The sequence below is a fragment of the Penicillium robsamsonii genome (genome assembly GCF_028829455.1).
Source record: "Penicillium robsamsonii strain IBT 29466 chromosome Unknown utg000001l_segment0_segment0, whole genome shotgun sequence".
Lineage (NCBI taxonomy): Eukaryota > Fungi > Ascomycota > Eurotiomycetes > Eurotiales > Aspergillaceae > Penicillium > Penicillium robsamsonii.
Window position 1 is genome coordinate 2,154,104 of NW_026643219.1, and position 20,410 is coordinate 2,174,513.

The 20,410-nt window shown below is 49.3% G+C and overlaps 6 protein-coding genes across 6 annotated transcripts; 1 reads left to right on the forward strand and 5 right to left on the reverse strand.

Moving 5' to 3' along the window:
- Positions 1-118: 118 nt before the first annotated feature.
- N7447_000850 (uncharacterized protein) lies at positions 119-658 on the reverse strand (the record flags this gene model as incomplete). The annotated part of the gene is made up of 1 exon (XM_057225126.1): positions 119-658. The coding sequence occupies one exon, from the start codon at positions 656-658 to the stop codon at positions 119-121; it is 540 nt and encodes a 179-aa protein (XP_057089142.1).
- Positions 659-2,442: 1,784 nt separating this feature from the next.
- Positions 2,443-4,083, forward strand: N7447_000851 (3-deoxy-7-phosphoheptulonate synthase class II; the record flags this gene model as incomplete). Its single annotated transcript, XM_057225127.1, has 6 exons — positions 2,443-2,464; positions 2,520-2,629; positions 2,683-2,746; positions 2,798-2,890; positions 2,945-2,996; positions 3,048-4,083. The coding sequence occupies 6 exons, from the start codon at positions 2,443-2,445 to the stop codon at positions 4,081-4,083; spliced, it is 1,377 nt and encodes a 458-aa protein (XP_057089143.1).
- Positions 4,084-4,415: 332 nt separating this feature from the next.
- N7447_000852 (uncharacterized protein) lies at positions 4,416-9,182 on the reverse strand (the record flags this gene model as incomplete). Its single annotated transcript, XM_057225128.1, has 1 exon — positions 4,416-9,182. The coding sequence occupies one exon, from the start codon at positions 9,180-9,182 to the stop codon at positions 4,416-4,418; it is 4,767 nt and encodes a 1,588-aa protein (XP_057089144.1).
- Positions 9,183-10,082: 900 nt separating this feature from the next.
- Positions 10,083-12,455, reverse strand: N7447_000853 (lysophospholipase family protein; the record flags this gene model as incomplete). The annotated part of the gene is made up of 4 exons (XM_057225129.1): positions 10,083-11,286; positions 11,336-12,008; positions 12,122-12,357; positions 12,445-12,455. 4 exons carry the CDS (start codon positions 12,453-12,455, stop codon positions 10,083-10,085), a joined length of 2,124 nt encoding a protein of 707 aa, XP_057089145.1.
- A 624-nt stretch (positions 12,456-13,079) lies between these two features.
- Positions 13,080-15,004, reverse strand: N7447_000854 (Major facilitator superfamily domain general substrate transporter; the record flags this gene model as incomplete). The annotated part of the gene is made up of 2 exons (XM_057225130.1): positions 13,080-14,656; positions 14,716-15,004. 2 exons carry the CDS (start codon positions 15,002-15,004, stop codon positions 13,080-13,082), a joined length of 1,866 nt encoding a protein of 621 aa, XP_057089146.1.
- Positions 15,005-17,636: 2,632 nt separating this feature from the next.
- N7447_000855 (putative short chain dehydrogenase) lies at positions 17,637-18,760 on the reverse strand (the record flags this gene model as incomplete). Its single annotated transcript, XM_057225131.1, has 3 exons — positions 17,637-17,948; positions 18,133-18,468; positions 18,548-18,760. The coding sequence occupies 3 exons, from the start codon at positions 18,758-18,760 to the stop codon at positions 17,637-17,639; spliced, it is 861 nt and encodes a 286-aa protein (XP_057089147.1).
- Between the last annotated feature and the right edge of the window lie 1,650 nt (positions 18,761-20,410).

Here is a 20,410-nt window from a genome sequence, read left to right on the forward strand (position 1 = left end):
TATGAAATTAAGTAGGTACATATCAATGAAAGAGTTTTTATAAAGACAGAGTTCTTTTTCACGGGGAGTTGGCTCATTATAAACTGCCAAACAGTCAAATGAATTATTCGACAATGCTCTAGAGGGCAAGAGCCAGAGCCAAAATGCCAGCTGCACCAGCAACACCCATGGCAACACCCCCGGTAGGAGCAGGAGCACCACCAGTAGACTGCGAAGAAGAAGGAGAAGAAGACGCAGAGCTGGAGGTCGAGTCAGAGGAAGCCGAAGTGGTCTCGGCGGCGTTGGAGGAGGTCTGGCTGGCAGTGCTGGAGACGAGGCTGGAGCCAGTCTGAGTGGCACTGCTATCAGCGGTTGCGGAGGCACCACCAAGGCCAGCGCCGAATTGTCCAGTGGCCCAGGACTTAACGTCACTAGGCAACGAGTTGTACCAAGCTGGGTAGGTGCCAGCCGAAGCGGCGCTCTCTATCGCGGAGAGGGAGGCCGGGTCCAGGAGATCATTGTACCATGACTCCGGGATGGCTGTTGCCAGAACACTCATAACGGAGCTGGGCACATCCGCGATATCGAAAGTGTCATCGCTATCGGTGGCAGTAGAATCCGCAGGGGCAGCCAGGGCCGTGGCGGCGAAGAAAAGAGTGGCAAGGACCTTGTACTGCATGATTAAAGGAGTGTGGGAGTATAGAGATATGTAGAAGGAAGAGAAATAAAGCAGAAGGTTTAAATACCTGGGATAGGCGAAGAAATACGAGAACTGGGGCTCTTCTGCCTTGAAGGGCCCACGTTCTACTTCCTTTAGACACTAGCGCTAAACAGGCAAAAGCCAAAATGATACGGTCTCGCGACCTGGCCAATCACAGTTGGTCCTTGTGCCTCGGACCGGTCAGACCAAATTCCCCTGAGGCCCTCGATCGGAAGCCTATTAGACAAGATTAGACAGGGCTTAAATTAATTTCGCCTAGCGTTTCCTCCATTCCCCCTTTTATTGTTTCCGTCCTTTTTCCAAATTTAGCCGAAGAGATTTTTTCTCTATGCCAAGCCTGGGGTAGCGAGAAATCTGCATATTCAGATCGATGTTGTACTCCGTCCTCCGGTGGGAATGTATATATGAAAAGTCCCGCTACCTCCATTATCAGTGCATTAGATACTTCGTAAAACGGCCCCAACATTACATTTATCAATTTCCAAGGTTTTCTGTCGATCTCATGGCCAAAAATGTATCACCGGGTGGTTTTAGGTTTTCAGCTGGAACTAATCTCCCTCCGCGGAGTACTTCGTACCTCGACACCTAGGTAGGGCAGTCAACTGTCCATTGACACCGCTTAGGCTGGGAAAACATAGTAATCATCGTATTATGTATTCGTCTCAATAGTAATATTGGAATAACTCTGAACTGAGCATATCTTAGCCATGTTTCTCTATTTTAATTCTCATCTCATCCAAAATCGGGATTTTAGGAAAATTATATTCTCTTTTGTGCTCAATTTATGTTAGACTAGTCTCGGTCGTAGCAGCCATGGGAAACAGCTCTATAACAATTTCGCCTCTTTTTTAAATTGATAATCTTACATGCTGCAGATGTGATATATCACACCACCCTACAGACTGTGTCTAGTACAACATACAGCGGACCATTTGTAAGCTTCGGGGCTCACCAGATGAAGAGATCTCTGAAACTATTACGGAGTAGAGACATTGTAACTTAAGGCATTTGGATGATACCACCTACGAGGCACTGTTCATCCTTGCTAGTCCTATCCACATGCTTACGTGAGAAGTTGGACTTCGCTGCTGTTTGAATAAGGCAAACTTCATCACTCGGTGCATCATACAGGCCAAGTTTGACGATAGACACTCATCCACATAATCAAAAAGTCGGTTTCCCACGGCGTTTCAAAATCGCTCAGAGCCCACAATAAGAACAAGACCCATCATATGGGACATGACAGCTTCTCCGTCCAAGATACATGACAAGGGTCACTAATGACGGTTATCAGTTTTGTTTTGTTTGTGGCCTGAGGAATGGAGATCAGCTCAGGAGGTTGCTGAGAGGCCAATTGGATGCAGTGGTGCATGCTCAATGGGATTGCCCTTGTTTCCGGTCAAATAACGCTGCTTGATCTTGAAATCCGCTGTATGGAACTCTCACCTCCTGACCTGTAGTCACATCGAGGGAGGTCACACAATGAGGAATGTGGGATGAATTTGGTGCCTGAGGGATAAGGCATTATAATGAGTCATCTAGGTCCCGGGGATAAGCGTATCACGTCACAATGTTTTTCTTTTGTTGCCCTTAATATCTGTTCACCCAGTCCTTTGTTGCCAGTTCTCACTATTCCACTGCTTATTCCAACCCATTGTTCATTGCAGTTGTTGGTTACTGCTAGTCAAACGGAAGACCCTGAACTCAAAACATCCCCACCTTTCGGGATCATTGCCCGCACCATGGCCGAATGGAGCCCTAGTTGTAAGAGCAAAAATTTGTAAAACCTCTTTGATCTAGCATCACTAACTATATCTAGCTTGGACACAAAAGCCCATCAAACAAGATGTCATCTACGAGGATCTGCAAGGGTTGACAGACTCACTACAGAAATTACAGAAGCTTCCTCCACTTGTGACCACACAAGAAGTATGTCTTGTCTTTTGGCTGGGTCGTAACTATTATATTGACCTGTTCTACAGATCAACAATCTCAAGAAAAACCTACGAAATGTCGCTTTGGGCAAGGCATTCGTTCTACAGGGTGGTATGTTGCACAGGAAAATATCCGCGAAACATAACTAACCATTCTGTTCAGGTGACTGTGCGGAGCTTTTCGACTACTGCAGCCAAGAAATGATCGAAGCCAAGGTGAAGCTCTTGTTGCAAATGAGTTTGGTTCTCATCTGGGGTATGTCCGAACCGCACAAAAAGCAAAGGAAATGGCAACTAACCCGACTAATAGGCGCTAACAAGCCCGTCATCCGTATTGCTCGCATTGCAGGCCAGTTCGCAAAGTAGGTTCCTCGCTCATTAATCCATAAACACAAAATTAACAACAAAATTAGGCCACGCTCAAGTCCAACAGAGGTCATCAATGGGGTGGAAATGCCCTCTTTCCGCGGCGACAACATCAATGGCTTCCCAGCAGACATCAAATCCCGCCAACCAGACCCATCACGTCTAGTCTCCGCCTACTTCCACTCCGCCGCAACTCTGAATTATCTCCGTGCCTCCCTCTCCTCAGGCCTGGCAGACCTGCACTCCCCACTAGACTGGGGCTTGGGTCATGTAATCACGCCCTCGATCAAAGAGCAATACGCCAAGACCGTAGGCGCGGTAAAGGATGCCCTGCGCTTTATGCACACAGTAGGGATCGATAAAGACCGCGGTTTCGAGACAGCCGACATCTTCACCAGTCACGAAGGCCTCTCCCTGGAATACGAGCAGAGCCTAACCCGACTCCTTCGCCACCCAGCCTACCCAGCAAGCACCACGTCCCACGAAACAGGCTACTACGCAACATCCGGCCACTTCATCTGGATCGGCGACCGGACACGTCAACTCGGCGGTGCGCATGTCGAGTTCTTCCGCGGCATCGCTAACCCTATCGGAATCAAGATCGGACCTAGCATGGCGGCGGAGGAGCTGGTACAGCTGCTGGATGTGGTTAACCCGGATCGGGAGATCGGTAAGGTGACTCTGATTTCCCGGTACGGCGCTTCCAAAATCGCAGATTTCCTCCCTGGCCATATTGCCGCTGTGCAGGCTTCTGGTCATATCCCCGTCTGGCAGTGCGATCCTATGCATGGCAATACACAGAGCACATCATCTGGTGTGAAGACCCGTCACTTCACAGATATCTTGTCTGAATTAAAGCAGGCGTTGGAAATTCACCGCGCTGCTGGCTCATTCCTTGGTGGTATGCATCTTGAACTTACTGGAGAGGCTGTCACTGAGTGTGTTGGTGGTGCTGCTGGCCTGACGGCAGATGGCCTTGGAGAGCGTTATACGACATTCTGTGATCCACGCTTGAATGAGAAGCAGGCTTTGGAGCTCGCTTTCTTGGTTGCTGGATTCTATCGCGAAGAGTCTCAGGAGTAATATCGTCGTTTTGGTAAACTGCATACGACGTATGTGAATGTTGAAGCGGGGCAGCGAAAATATTCCGGGTATTATCATCGAGTTTCTGAATCAAAAGTCATGTAGTGCAAGTTTACCACGGAGAAGTGGGATTTAGATCATCTAGGATTGTACTGCTTTAACTGAGATTCGAACAAAAAGTAAGGTCTATTAACCTCACACAAAACAATCCAACCTGTCCACCTCGCCGTCGTGGGGCAAAAATAGAAAAACGCCAAAAAAAAAAAGTGTGTCCCCATATGTACAGTGACTGGGTATGCATTCACAAAAAACAGACAATTCAATGAATAAAATCATGGAACAAGAGGGCTACCGACAGCAGGCTTGTAAACAAGACTCTTGCGTCTGGCAGCCTCCATGCGGAAGCGGCGCTGTCTCCTAGATTCCTCGTCTTGGCCATCATCCAGCATGGTACTGGAAGGCTTAGCACTCGGGAACAAACCGCGGTTGCTCTGCTTTGGAGGGCAAGACTGTTGGACAAGCTTGGAGCGATTTCCAAGGAATCCTGGTGTAGCGGGCGACATTCCGATGGCATCAAGGTTGGCAAAGTTGTATCCTGGAGTAGCAGGGAATTGGTAGCTATCGGCAGAAGATTGTTGCGGGGGTGTGGAGGGCATCTTCTGCTGATGGGTGGGGGGTGTGATCTTGCGGAAACCCTCAACAGCACCTGGGTTGACACCACTGCGACGTCCACCGGGAGATGGGGCGGGAGATTCGGAAATGCGCACGAGTGTTCCGTTCACATTGCTTAGTGCACGAGGCTCCATACTCTTGCGGCGCTTGGCGCCTCCACGAGGGATGATAGAGCTGTCAACCGCATACGGGGTCTCATCGAGCCATTGGTTTTCCCGTTCACAATCGAGAACCCAGCCGACTCCAACACACTTGACAAGACCCGCTGCCTTCTTGACTTTCTCCAGGGTCCGCAAACCACCATCCTTGTACACAACATGGGTAATGCCCACTCTCAAATCCTTGGGCTCTACACCATCAGCTAGCGAGAGACTGGAATGAGGGTTCCAGGACCAAGATTTCACACATCGAGCGCCCATTTGGTGCAAAAGTTCCACAAAGATACCGGAGGCATCCTCGCCCTCGGTGGTATGAACATCCACATGCACGACTGCCCCATGCAGGGCCTTCTGTTCAGTGCTGATGCTACGACGCGGCTTCTTGGAAGGACTGGCGGTTGCGGTAGGAGTACTGGGCGCAGCCATCACTGGTACCTTTACACTGCTGCGTCTACCAATGATAGAGGGGCGTTTTGGTGCCGGACTTCTGATCACCCGAGGAGATTTCCGGGAGGGAGACAGAACCGGTGTACTGTCATTAAGCGCTATCAAGGTTGGCTTGCGAACACGCGGAGAAGACCGAGTGGGGGATGTGCTCGAGAGGGACAGACCTCTCTTGCGGGACAGCTTAAGAGGTGACACGTCGCCTTCGGCTTTCAAAGGCACTTTTGACACCGTATGAATAGTGCGTAACTCGTCGGGTTGGGCTTGAGTCTTCATCGGGGTTGACGGCAAAACCGGACCACAGTTCTCTTTATTATCGAGTAGGTCGAACTCTTGGCCCTGATCTTGCTGGACTTCGGCAGCAGAAGTATGCTCGGGTTCAATTTCCAAGTCAAGATCCTCGAAGATATCCGTGGTTATCCTTGGGGAGTCAATTATTGGGTGGTCTTCATAGATGTAAGTTGACCGTGCAGTCCGCTCATACTCGGGGCTCATGCAAGTAGCATCGCTTTGAGGCTGAAGTGGCAATTCGGCAAACAAAGAGGGGGTTTGTGCCAAAGGGCTCTTTGGCAAATTAGGATACGACACACTGTTGGAACTTGTCGGAGTTTCCGTGCTCGTGCTGGTGCGGTCCAAGGGGCCTACCAACGAGAAAACTCCGCGGCGACGCGGTCGGAGTGATCTAGCTTGGGAAGGGGTATCTTGTTCCCAACGGCCAAACTTTTGTGCCAATGGCGTAAAACCTAAGCTAGCCTCGGCAGGGGATTGGTGCTGGTCAACAACACTTGGTGTGTTGAAGAGACTTGGTGCCATTAAAGCAGGGCTATCAACCTGGGTGTTTGGCGCCAAGCTATTTTCCTCATGCAGGGGCGTGTCAATGATCACATTATTGGCATTCTTGGCATCGAGGGTGGAGCCATGATCATTCTCTGAGTTGTCCGGACGATTCAAGGACAAGGGAGTAGATCTACCGCCTGTGGACCTCAGCTGTAGTGGAGTAATCGCTTGGGTTCTTTGAAGAGGTGTTGTAATATCCTCAAGATGGGTGCTCTCATGTGGCAAAGCAGGCTGTGGCGAGATTGCAGCAAACTCAGACTCGCCAAGGATAGACTCGGTATCTTCCACCTCACTCTCCTCGCTTATCACTTGTTCCTCTTTCTCGGGATGATGAATGGCCTCTGCTTGCCATTCATGTTCACTTTCCAGAGGATATTCCATGTCGACTGTCGGTTGGGCTTCACCGCCATGGACTGAGTTCAATGGTGATTTGGGGGCCAGAGGAAGTTCATCCAGCTGCTCTTCCATGTCTAGTTCTTGCATCTCTGTAGTTTGTGAGGGTTCCGGGGTCGATTCTTGGGCCTGGGATCCAGTATCGAAATTTTGAGGTTCTTCCTCAATCTCGAGCTCCAGTACCGCCAGCTCTTCTTCGGGATAATTAGTGTCCTCCATGACTGAGTCTGCCACCTGACCTTCGTCATGCAGGTTATTCTCCGCGAAGTGTGCATCCTCCATGGCGTCAAAGCAAATTGTTTCGGGCTCCTCGTACTCAAATTCATTGTCGTCATGGATGTCCTCACCTTCTTCTAGGTCTGAGGCTTCCTGGATGTGTTCGTCGTGAAGATCATGCGCTGCCATTTGGGCGTCTTCCATGGTGTCAAAGCAAATTGTGTCCAGCTCCTCGTACTCAAATTCACTCTCGTCGTTGGGTTCTTCGCCTTCTTCCAGGTCTGAGGCCTGCTGGACTTGTTGGTCATGGAAATCATGCGCTGTCATATTGGCCTCTTCCATAGCGTCGAAGCAAATAGTATCAGCTTCTTCTCGGTCAGATTGATCTCGGTCTTCAAGTTGTTCGCTAGCTTCGGGGCCCGAGTCTTCCTGGGGCTCTTGGTCATAAAGGTCATCCGTTGCCATGTTGGCCTCTTCCATGGCGTCGAAGCAAATCGTTTCAGATTCTTCGCACTCAGGCTGGACCTTATCTTGAAGATTTTCACTTTCATCTTTTTCCAGATCTGGGTCTCCCTCGGCCTCCATCTCCGCAATGTGAGAGTCAGTGTTTGCATCATCGAACGAATCTCTGGCTACTTCCGGGGTAGTAATATCTCCCCGAATAGGAGAAATTGATGATGTCTTTCCATCAGAAGATAGCTCAATGCCAAAGATGTCTCGAGCCACATCTTCGACCATTTCAGAATCCCTTTCAAAGGCCGTATCGTCGTGTTGGCTTTCCCTTGGCGAGGACTTGGGAGTGGTGGATTGTGCGAATTCAACTGCCTTGGAAGGGGTTTCATCATTTTCCGTGGATTTGCAGGTGCCCACAGATGCATGAGCAGAGAATATCGAGTTTTTGAATGGAGAGGCTATTCTCTTTGCAGGACTTTGAAACAAGGGAGTTCGAGCAGGGGCGGCTGATGTAGAAGCCTTGAATGGCGATTGCGCGAAAGAAGCACCCAGATAACCCTTCTTAGGTGACATCTTTAGTGGAGAAGTGCATCCGGGTGTGAAATCAGGCGCGGAAATCGGATTCACACTATCCCGGAAGAGGGAACCCCCACGATTCGGGGTCTCTCTGATGGAGAACTGGAAGGGAGATGATGGCGCTGGTCGTCTCGCAGGACTCGACATGAACATAGAATCACTAAACTCAATTGAATTGCCAGGTGGAAGAGCCAGGTGACCATTATCTGTGACTGTGTTCTGGCTGCGGTTCGGCGCAAAGTTGATTTTTCTGACTGGTGAGCTAAGCCCGATGCCGTCTGATCCGTGTTTTGGTGTTGGTAGTTTCGGTTCGCCATTCTCGTCCATTAAGCTAGACGCCTTTCTGGGGGTAAAATTGATCCTCCGTACAGGAGAGCTCAGTCCAGTATTCTCCAAGCCATGTTTAACAGGCGAGTGAACAACAAGTCTGAGCGGATCATTGTTGTCGTCCTTGATAGTGTTCAATTCATCGTCTTCTCCATCGGAGCTTGCGTATGCTGATAGAGACTTGGCCACTTGCTTGGCCTTCTTGGGGGATAATGGTTGAGTCGCATCCTTCTTCTTCGCTGCTGCGGGTTTCCTTCCGCGAGTACCGGTTGTCGTAGGCTTGCGAACTGCTGACGCTCCGAGGCCGGTCTTGCCAACGCTCGCGCCCTTGGTCGCGACTCGACGACGGCCGACAGCAAGAACCTCGGGCACAGATTCCTCAGCTTCGGAATCCGAAACATCTTGGAATTTCACTGTCTTCTTCTTGGCGGGTCCACGTAGAAGATTTGAGCGCATGGTTGTCGAGTTGGTCGCAATTCTAATTTGGTTCGGTTTCATCTCATCCGCCGTATCAATTACCGCTCGCGTTCGCCTGCTTGTGGCCGCCGTTTGCATCAGAGGGGCTTTCGCTGTTGTTCCCGCTCTTGGTCGGCCTCTGGTTTTGGGTGCTGTCTCGGGCTTGGTCGCAACAGCCTCTACGGGCAGCGGATTTTTTCTCGGTCTTCCAACGCGCTTCTTTGGCGCCTCTATTTGTTGTCCTGGTCCATCTTCACCGGCGTTGTTTGAGGGGTTTGACTTGTCGGCGAGAGACTCTGAGGCTTTCCTCCCTCGGGCAGTCGCAGTTGCAGTCACTTTTGGTTTGGTAGCTGGGCGACCAGGAGGACGTCCGCTGGGTTTCGCGGGTTTACTTGTGATACATCCCAGCTCATCATCGGACTCAACATCGAAAGCCGGGGGCGCAGTCCGTGGTGCTGGGGTGGCTTTTCGAGGGGCTTTCTTCTTCGCATCGGCAGCAGCTGTCGACTTGGTTGAAGATCGTACCCGTTTTGCAGGGGATTGTGGGATTACTGCAGCGCGGGCCATGTTGATATTGCCGGTTGTCGTTGGTCGCAGTTAGTGTTGGCACGCGACGCTCATGGCGGGTTTGGGCGGTCAAATGTAATATCGGCCCGATGTCGTTAGTTTGCAGGTTACCGAGAGTGTCGAATTAGGTGCATGAAAAAGGAAGCAAGGCAAAGCAAATAACCCACTGTGGAGGTGGCGGTCGATCCGAGGTTGTTGTGGCGTTTCCCATGGCAACGCAGGCACGTGATATGATCGACGCCTCATTCGGAAAACACATCAACAAGGATGCTACATCGGATTCATTCAAGGGCAGATCAGATACAACCGTGAAAATGCAGGAAGATAAAACCCTGTTCCTACATGTAACTATCTAGATTATGCTATAGATCACATAATTAGAAAGTTCAACCTTGCACCATAATTTGTACGTCATTCGATGTATATTCCCAGTAGATACTTTTATAGTGTATTTCTAAATGATTTCAGACCTTCTCTAAATGTTCTTTTTCTGGCGGTAAACGCCGAATCGATTAAGGACCCAGAACAGCTATGGACACGTTCACCCTCCTCGTGATGTAATAGCGCACAAATTCAAATTGAAGAAGAGCAGGGCCTGTATATTTGAGGGATATGGATTTCCACCGGGTTATTTGCGAATTGAAAACTGGAAGGGACAGTCCTACACAGACGTGCGACCAGCCGTGTTTCTTGAATGGAAAAATATATGCATTACTATTGAATTGGTGGATCTCATCCGAAGAAATTTAGGCAAACACTAGAAAAATGAAAATGACATAGGGATGGTTCGATGGCACATCGCATGTGCTTAAAAAAAGTGTATCCAATGGCGAAAATACATGCTTCGAATGTGAATAGCTGCAACATGGCAGCGGGAAGACAAGAAATCACAATGTCCTTTTATACCAGGGTGAACATTGCCAGGCCGGCTGTGATAACCGTGGATAGCATGGTGGGCAAATTTACCGAGGCCATACTATCCGCCACCTTCAGATAATAACCTGGATCATAAGAGGCCGGTGTGGTGGAGTTCACAGTGCCGTTCCAGCAGTACCGGTCGAAACACTGGTTGCAGATATCCGGGAGAGTGGTACCCGTGCGTTCGAACGAGCGGCTGAGGATAGCGCAGCCAACACAGGATGTCCAGTCGGCGTCCAGGGTGCTGTTAGCCATAGTGGCAACCTCATAGCCATTGAGGATAATCTTGTCACGCTGAGTGTCGTCGGTGCTCATCTGGAAGGTTGAGATATTGGAATGGTAGGAGTAAGGGGCATTGGGAATGTACACGACGAGAGGCGTGGGTCCGGTCTGGTTGGCACTATCACAGCCAAAGAAGGATGGACGGGTGCTGAGGCCCAGGTTGATGAAGGTGTTCTGGTCTGGAATCGCGGGGAAGGAGGTGCCGTTGCCGATACCGCTGGTGTTCAGGCTGCGCTCGTAAGTCGCAACTAGGGATGTACCATTTGGCCAGAAATAATCAGTGTCGGCCGAGGAGTCGACGGCGAAGATGACATCGACATGGCGCTCGGGTTGGATAAGAGGATGCAAAGGGACGTTCTGTCCATCCTCGCCGCCATCAACGACGTCCAGCAATTCCTGCGCAGCATACGGCGACGAGTGCGGGTTGTATTTGTAGAAGGGGTTGGGATCGTACGAAGCGATGTCGTTTTGACTTTTGTCTAGCCCCTGCAAGATACCATTGAACACATTCTTTACGAAGTCGGGGAGCGAAGTGGTGTTGAGCTGAAGAAGGAACTGGTTGAAGAGTGTGGAGGAGGTTCCGATCACAAAACCAGCATTGTCGAAACCTCTGATGCAGCTCTCGTTTTTCGGAAGTAAGCCAGCCTCGAACTTAGAGCCCAGGTACTTGAGGGGAACGAAACCAAAGATCGTAGGATCAAAGGTGCCAAACTCCCACGGGTTGAACTCGTAGACGGTCGCGTTGCCGCCAACGACCAGCTCACCGGGGTTACGACCATCGGCAACAACAAATGGCATGGGGTAATCTCCATCCTGGAACGCGGGGGTGTCGGCAATGGAAGACCAGGTATAGCTGACTCCACCATTGGTAGCATTGAACATTTGATAGGAGAGTGCGCGGCCCCTGTACCCAAATTAGCAAACATGTGCATTCCGTGAACAGGATAACATACCAGATATCAGTGAGAGAAGTATCAAAGCCAGCCTTCTTCTTCGCGTCGACGGCATTAGCAAGTTCCTTGAAGTAACTAGCCGAATCCAAGAGCTGGATACCACCAGTATCAGGACCCTCGAGGATCGAGTTGCCAAACTGCCAGACGGCACCATCCTCGTGCGTCTGCAACTTGTCGATTGTAGTGAAATTATTGATATAGATTGAACCCAGCAACCAGCTGCCTCCACTGAGACCAGAAATATAGGTAGCAGACTGCAGGAGACCACCCAAATGTCCAGTCGTTGACGCATTGGATGTCCGGCTGTCGAAAGCCTTAACCGCGCCGGCACCGTTCATCAACGCACGCCATCCACCGCCGGAGACGGCAATGCCGATATTGGGAAGACTCGACGAGTTCCCAGAGTGTTTATCGAGGTAGCCGGCGACGTCATAATCTCCGACTTTCACATGTCCGAAGAAATCCTTCATCGCCGACAGGGTCTTTCCGCGGCGGACTTTTAGCCATGCTGTCTCGTTCGAGGACAGGTTCTCTGCGCTGCGAACTGTCGGTCGGTCCACAGGGCAGCTGACGGATGTCGGCACGTACCCGTCGGGCGCATTGGGGAGGGCTCGTTGCACACCCGCGAATGTGATATCATCGGAATTGAGCCCACCAGGAACAGCGATCGCGCCTGCAGGAAGATGGTGATTAGTTTGGAACAATCATATTTTGCGCGTGTAAAGGTCCAATTAAGCCAGGAATGGTAGCCCCATATAAAAATAAATTAACGCGAGGAGCATTTACCGGGCAAGCCCAGAGCAATCGAGATCAGCGCGAAAGTCTTCATGACGGCTCGATCAACCGTTAAGTGCAGAAGAGAAAGGAATGGATCCCTATGTCCCAGGGGGAGATTCTTATGCACTGGGGGGGGCGGAATACTTATGCGCCGGGCCCACCGGAAGGTGAGCCAAGGCTCCCGATGTCCCAGAGGAGTTCTTTTGGTACGGTAGGTATGTTCGTAGGGATCACACAAATCATAGCTGCCGAGTGGAGTGAAGTGAAGTTAATGATGCCGGGGGCTCCGTCTGACTACACAGTAAAATATTAAATATAGAATAAAAATTCACATTGTCCCCATATTTTGAGGCGCAGGTCAGACTTTAGATCCTCAGCTCCTGGATAGTAGGTAAGAGTGCCCAAATGGGCTGAGAGCTGATCCCAAGGCCGTCATGTGATGCAATTTGCTTACACCATAAATTTAATGGGGTTGTACAATTGTAGGCATCCGCATTTCAGCAGTCATTATTGGAGGTTCAAGAATGCCTAAAAGTGGATTTCAAAATTCTCCAACGGTTCTGCAGTTCAAGGGCCAAGGTAATACGGGGATAACTTGGATAACTTGGATATGCCGGCACAAAAAGTCAACAGAGATCGTGATTGGATCAGATCAAAATGATGCAGTACAATCCAACTACATTTCAAGGTTTCAGGTACAGTGTTGTACTAGGCGCTAGTGGCGTGTAAAGGCTAGTTGGATGTTGGTCACAAATCGACTAGGGTGTGGAGTTCAGTATAACTACTATGAGATGACAAGAACCTGTGAAGTTATCAGTTGAATTAAAAAATTCGATAAAAGTGTTGGGCTTAAAAAACGTCACCCCAATACAGACAGTACCAAGCTAAAGCAAGGTAAGATTTCTTTTGCACTCGATTTCAGCCACGACCAGGGCCAATCTCGCCAATCTCAAACTGTGCCATGTGTCTAGTCGTCCCGGTTCTCGATAGCCTGCACATGACCCTCGGGCAAGTTGTTCAACTCGTCCTCCTCCTGATCCAGACTCCAGAACTGGATAATGAATATGATTCCACCGACAAAGGTCAAGATAGCGAAGACGGCGTAGTTCCAGATCAACAGAGGGTCCTTGGAAAGCGGTATCAGAGCCTCAGCGATGGCAGCAGAGATGGCGTTGGTGAACATGTTGATAGCTTGGATCAGAGAACGCATATTGCGAGGCGCCTTGGAATAGGCATACTCCATCGAGGTGATCAAGGCAAAGATCTCCGAGAAAGCTACGAGCACGTACGAACCAGTCTGAGCCCAGACAATGATAGGAGTCGGGTTGACACTGCCGTCGTTGTTGTAGCAGTTGTTAGCGCGGTAACCGCAGGGCGAAGTCTGGTAGATGTAGTACTGAATGACGGCAGCCCAGATCATGGAGAGCGACGCCAGCCAGAAGCCAAGGGTGATCTTCCTGATGGCCGTGAATCGAATGCCCATTTTGCGCAATCCAGAATACAGGAACGTGTCGCAGAGCGGGACGAAGATGAGCAGCGCCAAGGGGTCAAGATTGTTCACAACGTCGTTCGGGACGCCGTTCAAGGTCATCGTGCCGGCCTGTGCGGTGAGATTGCTTGTCAATTGGTTGTAGGCTAGGAAGTAGATCGGGAACCAGCAAAAAACGGCACACGCGGCAAATCCACGGCGCACTTCGTCCACCCATGCATCGTCAAAGGTCATCCACTTGGGCCGGGATTGCGGCGCAATGTTAGAGGGCTTCGCGGTGTCCCAGAGAGTTCCATCGTGAGTTCGCTTCCAGAGGATGTATGGGTTGTAGTGCCAGCGACCGCGCATACAGTAAAAGAAAGTCTTGATGGCCTTGTAAGTTACCGAACCTGCGGGGGGAGACTGACGATAGCGGTTACGACCCCACCACATGACGAATGGGGTAGTCAGGAACATGACCGTGGGCAGCAGGAAGGCCAACCAGAAGCCGATATACTTCTCCGCATATGCCATGCCGATCTGACCCATCAATGCGCCGAGGTTGATAAAAACGTAGAAGTAGTGGTAGATACGGCTCTGGGTGATAGTAGGGTCGATGATAACACGCTCACCAGATTCGAGCGTACGTACCTTGAGATTGACAATAGGTATCTGCTCGACAATCAGGGCGGATATGTTGGGCTTGAAGCCACCAGTGCCTAAGCCCATGATTATTACACCCAGAATGAAGACTCCGAAGGAAGCGTCAGTGTTTTTGATCACAGGTGGGATGGCAGAGATAACTAGAATGATGTGACCGAGAATGGCGGCCGCAATAGACCAGGAGATAGTCTTGTATCGTCCCCAGTACTCGTCGGCGATGTAGGCACTCACGAGAGGAAGACAGTAACACCAGAAGGTGTTGAAGGTATTGATGGCGCTCGCAGTTTCGACACCCTGGCCCAAAGCACCCGATATACCCTGGGAGCTAGGCCCACCAGCCCCGGTCGCATGGTTTGATCCGGGAGGGCCATCCGGGGCAAGAAGCGGAAGTGCATGGTTCACGAAATTAGAGTCTGTGTTGCCGTGTTAGCATCATTTCTTATATGGTTCGAATGGGGCGTGGTTGTCTTACAGAGGACCTGACTTCCGTAGTAGGAGAAACGCTCGCACAGTTCGACAAAGGCGACGGTGTAGACAGCCCAAGGAATCGGAGCTGAGACGCGACGCAAGGCGTTGGGGCCATGAAGCTCATCTGTGGTCGGGTCCTCGTCACCAGCACCAAGGTTGTAGGACTCGTGGATGATACTTTTCTGGGGCTTTTTCCCATTGGAGACAGGCTCACTTAGGCCAATGGGGTTGACGGGCTGGACCTCACGGATATCGAGCTTCTCCGAGCCCAGAGCTGTGGCCTCGGTCTCCATCTTGAATAGAACAGAGACCAGTGCAAGATATGGGAGGGGGAAAAACAACTAGAGGGACGCGAGTGGAAGAGATAAAAAAGGAGGCGAAAAGAAAAGTAAACAAGCGAGATAGAAATTCACATGTTAGGACTGAACTCGGGTTGCTGATGACAATGGGGCAACAACTTGCAGGTTCCCTCGCTTCAAACCTGCCCTTAGAAAATAGAAAAGCAATAGCTTTAATAGCAGTCATGCGTCTTTTTTTATATATATAACCTGATGCCATAACGACAAGACAAGGCTGGCCTTGACCGGGGCTACGGCTCAATATCAGGTGAACTCGTGGACCAAAGCAGCAATTCAAGACGGCGATAGATGCAACATGTGCCGCACTATGTAACCTGCTGTGCTACGTAACCTCACCAGACAATAGCATAGCTAGTTTATTTTTCTCTCTATAGATCAGGGGAAATGACACCAAACTCAATGGCGCGAGCGTTTTAGTTTACACTATATTCTCTCGACCTCAAATTGAGCCCATACAGTCGGATATAAGATATCAGGAATTGGAATCATACAACCCTCTTTTGAGCAACCGAGAAGAGATAAGTGGGCTTCAATTGGTAATCAATTCAGATCTAGCAATATTGAAGTGTAGAAAAATTTGGGATGAAGAGAAAGAAAGTCCAACAGCAAATGCATAGACCTCGGCAGGCGTCTAGTGCAAAGCTTGTAAAAAGCTTGATACATGCTTCCAATTTGTCTTTAGCATGTCCTGCTAAGATACCAGAGTATATATCCTGCAACTTTGGACTATAATACTGTCATTTACCTCAAATTAGCCCGTTTAAATACTTTTTCATGATACGTTGTTCATATCCATAGGTGGCTGCTTCTAAAACAATCCCGTTGCAATCTGGAGCCCAGAGAAAAGTAGAGGCCACAGGGTTGCAAGATGAAGGTTGTAGGATGAACACGAACCCTTACTATATAACATATTATACTACAGAGGCTATATCGTCTGGGGTTTGTTTACTAGCAAGGTTTATATACTAAATATAAGGTTGCAGAGTTGCAGGGTTGCAACGTAAGTATTCCACTATACCTCAAGTGTTTGGGACCTTAATAATAAATATCAGATCGAGACTACCCTGCGAATTTCGCTCCGTGACCCTTCGAGAGAGGCGCCTCGAAAAAGTGCACGGGCTTTAGGGGGTTCTTGGTATAACAGTGCACAGAAAGGGAATGAACCCGTAAGGTGGCAACGGGACTACTAGGTAGGCATGTGATACCAACTAACCAAATGAGATACCTTATATTTCAGCAAAGAAACCAAACACTTTAGAATGCCAAGCCAAGATGGCAATTGTCTTATGTCCACTGAGTGTGCTCATCTTCTCAGCCCTGCCTTGGCCTATAGCATGTAATCTTGGTATGGATTCGACGGCCTAAATCTACACAATATTCAGCTATACAACTCAACTCCTCAAATACTTGGCTAATCAATCGCCTTTGAGCCTACTTACCTATTTGGGCTAAGCTGTCGACATTAGACAAAATCAGGTCACCAACCTAGCACCTCTCCGTATTCCGTCCATGTTCCAAAGTCCAGCACGTACCAGCTCAGGTGACTGCTTGCTGTAAGTACACGGGCACAAGTCCGGGGCGTTTGGGTACCCAACAGGTAATTAAGACATCCCATCAGTAAGCGAACATATCCGCGCATAAAAGAGCCTACAATGTAGAATATCAAGTACCAAAGAGTGAGCGTGACTACATACGTGTGAGGTACATAAGTTACCCTTATAGAAGCCCAACATTCCGCTCATGACTAACCGCAACATGATTGGCTACCAACTCTATATATTTCTATTGGATCCCAAACAATCAACATCCCGGCTCGATCAACTCTGATTGGTCCTAGTTCTCCACATCTTCCCCAGACTTGATGTCAGTCGCGGATTGGTTTCCATGGCGGCTGAAAAAGAGAATGACATCTGGATTATTCTTGACTACGTTGATGACGATTACAACAGCCACATAGTTATCACGCGGTAGTACCTGATTTCGGGTTACTAGATTTAGCAGCGACATCCATTTTTGTGTATCCCTAGCATTTGATCTTTGGATTGAACCTTAAGTTTATTGATCGGCCTTATTAGGAGGTCAGGTGGTGAATTCCCTCGGTGGTTTGAATATGTGGTACGCTCTGACTGGATGGCTGTACGCGGTTATTTTTCGGTTGGGTGGAAATGCTTGAGATTCCGGTTCTTGGTGCCGGTTGGGTAACCTATACAAGGCTACGCATGACAGTGAATATATATCATTGTACAACAATGAGATGCGAATGCCGATCTTCAACAAAGTGGGTCAAGATTTACCTGCAGCTAAACTCTACGGAGATGAAACGGTTGAACGGTTGAAACAAATATTATTCGAGCGATTTGTAGTCTAACGTCATAGCATCCAACTTTGGAACCCGTGGCCTTGCAAATTATCGCTATCAATGAAAATCAAATCGCAAAAACCAAAGCCTATACGCTATTTCCGGCCCATAACCCAAAAGACGCAGAACGCCATGCAATGAGAGACCAAAGAAGATGGTCACACGCAGTGATTGAAAAGGCAAAATCAAACAAGGGCCATAATCAATCTACCATGCAGCATGTCCACCATCCATGCGCAGGTCGCTTCCAGTCATGAAACTGCTAGCATCGCTGAGCAAGAAGACAGCGGCGCCACGGTACTCTTCCGGTCGGGAGAGACGGCCAAGCATGTTCTCTTTGGGCCACTGATCGCGACGCTCGGGGAACTCGATGAACAACTTCTCAACCATAGCGGTGACAATGTAGCCAGGGGAGATGGTGTTGACGCGGATGTTGTAGGTGCCCCATTCGGCAGCCAAGTTACGGGCGAGCTGGAGGACAGCAGCCTTGCTAGCGTTATATGCGGGGCAAATAAGACCCTGTAGGGAGAACAGGTTAGATCGTTGACCAACTAGAAGAACAGGATGTGACATAACAGCGGGGAAATAACCCAAAAAGGAATAAAGTCTGGGCAGGGAGACACTAGGCCTATACCGATACTTTGAATGCCAAATGGGGTGGAAATGGTAAAGGGTAAGACGAGAGAGGGGAGTGGGAACGTACTCGATTGGCAACAGTGCCGCTCATAGAGGCGATCATAGCGATGCTACCTCCATTACCAAAGCGAATCATTTGCTTAGCAACAGCCTGGGAGGTCATGAACACTCCCGTGACGTTGACCTCGAACATTGTGTTGCTGTCCTTGGCTGAGTATTCGAGCGCTGGGGTCTCCTGCTGGATACCTGCTGCGGCAACAAGGCCATCCATACGGCCCTCCTCATTGGCGATGGTCTCGATGACACTGTTGAGCAATTCTGTGTCACGCACGTCAATACGACGGTAGTGCAACTCGGTGCCGAGCTCCTTTGCGCGCTGCTGGATCTGCTCGAACTCGGGGGCCTGGTGATCGAGTGATGTTAGTTGAGCGCACAGAGTCCAAGCTGGTGATTGTATAAACCAGAGGGATGTAGAAACTTACCGGCTCTTCCAGACGGTCAAGTGCGTAAACTTTCGCTCCAGCTTCCAGGAGTGCCTCTGCTTGGACCAAACCTAGACCCCGGGCAGCACCTGAGACCAGAACCACCTTTCCAGCGAGACTGAACTCGGGCATTCTGGCCTTCTGGCCCATCACGACGGGCTGGGCAGTCATAGGAGCAGTAGGAGCTGCGGTGGTTTCGATGGAGACAGACATTGTGATATGTAGTAGGTAATATATAAGAGTAATGAGGATAGAAGGGATATTAAAAGACGTCAAAGATGATTAGACTGGTTTGTGTATAAACAAAGAAGAGTGAAGATGATTCAGTTGATGAAGTACCATGAACCAGAGAATCAACTCCCTTTAAATATCTTTTGACCGACAAACTCAAGCCGGACCAAGACCAAAGCGCCCCAGAGGTGTCTCGTGAGCAGAAAGAAACTAGAGGACCGCCCAAATAGGAAATCAGACATGGGCCAAGGGTACTGCAGAGCGAATTGGGTCCAGACCTCCTGGAATGTGGATTAAACGGCTGTGGCGAGGCATACGCAACCCTACAGACTCGATTAGCGCATAGGAAAATCATCTACGTATAGTATTAGGATGTATCAATTGATCAAAGGAAGTTGATACTCTTGTTTTTCCTTGTCAAGATCCCTGTTCAAATTGGCCGCACGAACTTTCCAGCAATAATATTAAATCACACTGAATTCAGGGATGGAATAACAAGTAACAAGTCACCAAACAAGAAATTCACGATAGTTGGCAGTTCGGAACCTAAGGGATGGGGCCGGATTTCTCTTTCGGGAAACCCGTCTGGGAACTGAGAACCCGGGGAACCCCCAACGCCACTTCAATTTTTGACATTTTTTTTTTCCTTTGCTTTCAATTTATCCAGGTGACCATGAGAACTACATATCCACTGCCGAGCCTCGAGCCGGGTCTTCTAGAAATCTTCCAAGCCTTAACTAGGGTCAGGTGGCTATTTGCAGATGGAATCCCTACCAATCATATCCGTACATATTTCGTGTGATATCCGTTCCTGTCTCGTTCCTGTCCGATCGCCCCGGCCTCCAAAGTGGCCCGGGCGAAGAGAAAGTCATTGGTCAATTGCTATACAAGGATCTGAAGATTTTCTTTTAATATCGAAAACTCTAGATGTCATATTATAGAGAAAAGTATGTGTTCAATCGAATGTACATACGTAGAGCTGTTAAACCGGGGTATTCCGGATCTCCAAGCGGAAGTAAATGAACTAAAATTAGGACTCAAATTCAGAGTCCAGACTCACACTAAGGATTAAGGGCATATAGCTTATCTGACTCTAATGCAATATCCATAAGCCAACACACCTTGTGACCATCAGAATCTTCCATTCCCAACTCCTTACTCAATGGGGAGATTCCGAGGTTTCCACTTTTCTGTTCTCGTGATATCTTTATTTCTCCCCCTGGATCTAGCCTGAGCTTTACCGGTGTGCACTCTGCATACTCCGCGCTCCCAAGGCTCCGATTATTGCTTGTTCCGGGACCCAGTGCTGACGAAACCCCCACACTCTAGATGCCGGATAAATACTGCAGCAAAAAAAAAAGACATCGATCGGTGAATTTGTGGTCTGTGCATTCGTTTTTGCTTTGTTTCTTAAAATCTGGTCCGGTCGATTCTTCCTTCCCCCTGTCGTGCACTTTTAGGCCGCGCCCCGAGTGGCTCGGGGGTTGAACCCACAGGAGCTGTCCGTGGGATATGCACAGGTCAATGTTGTCGGTGTAAAAATGGTTGAAGGCAAATCTCATAAGTTGGGGGTTTCTCAATTGCCGCCGGACCCTCTCTTTTTTTTTTTTTTTTTTCCATGAGCCTTGACAC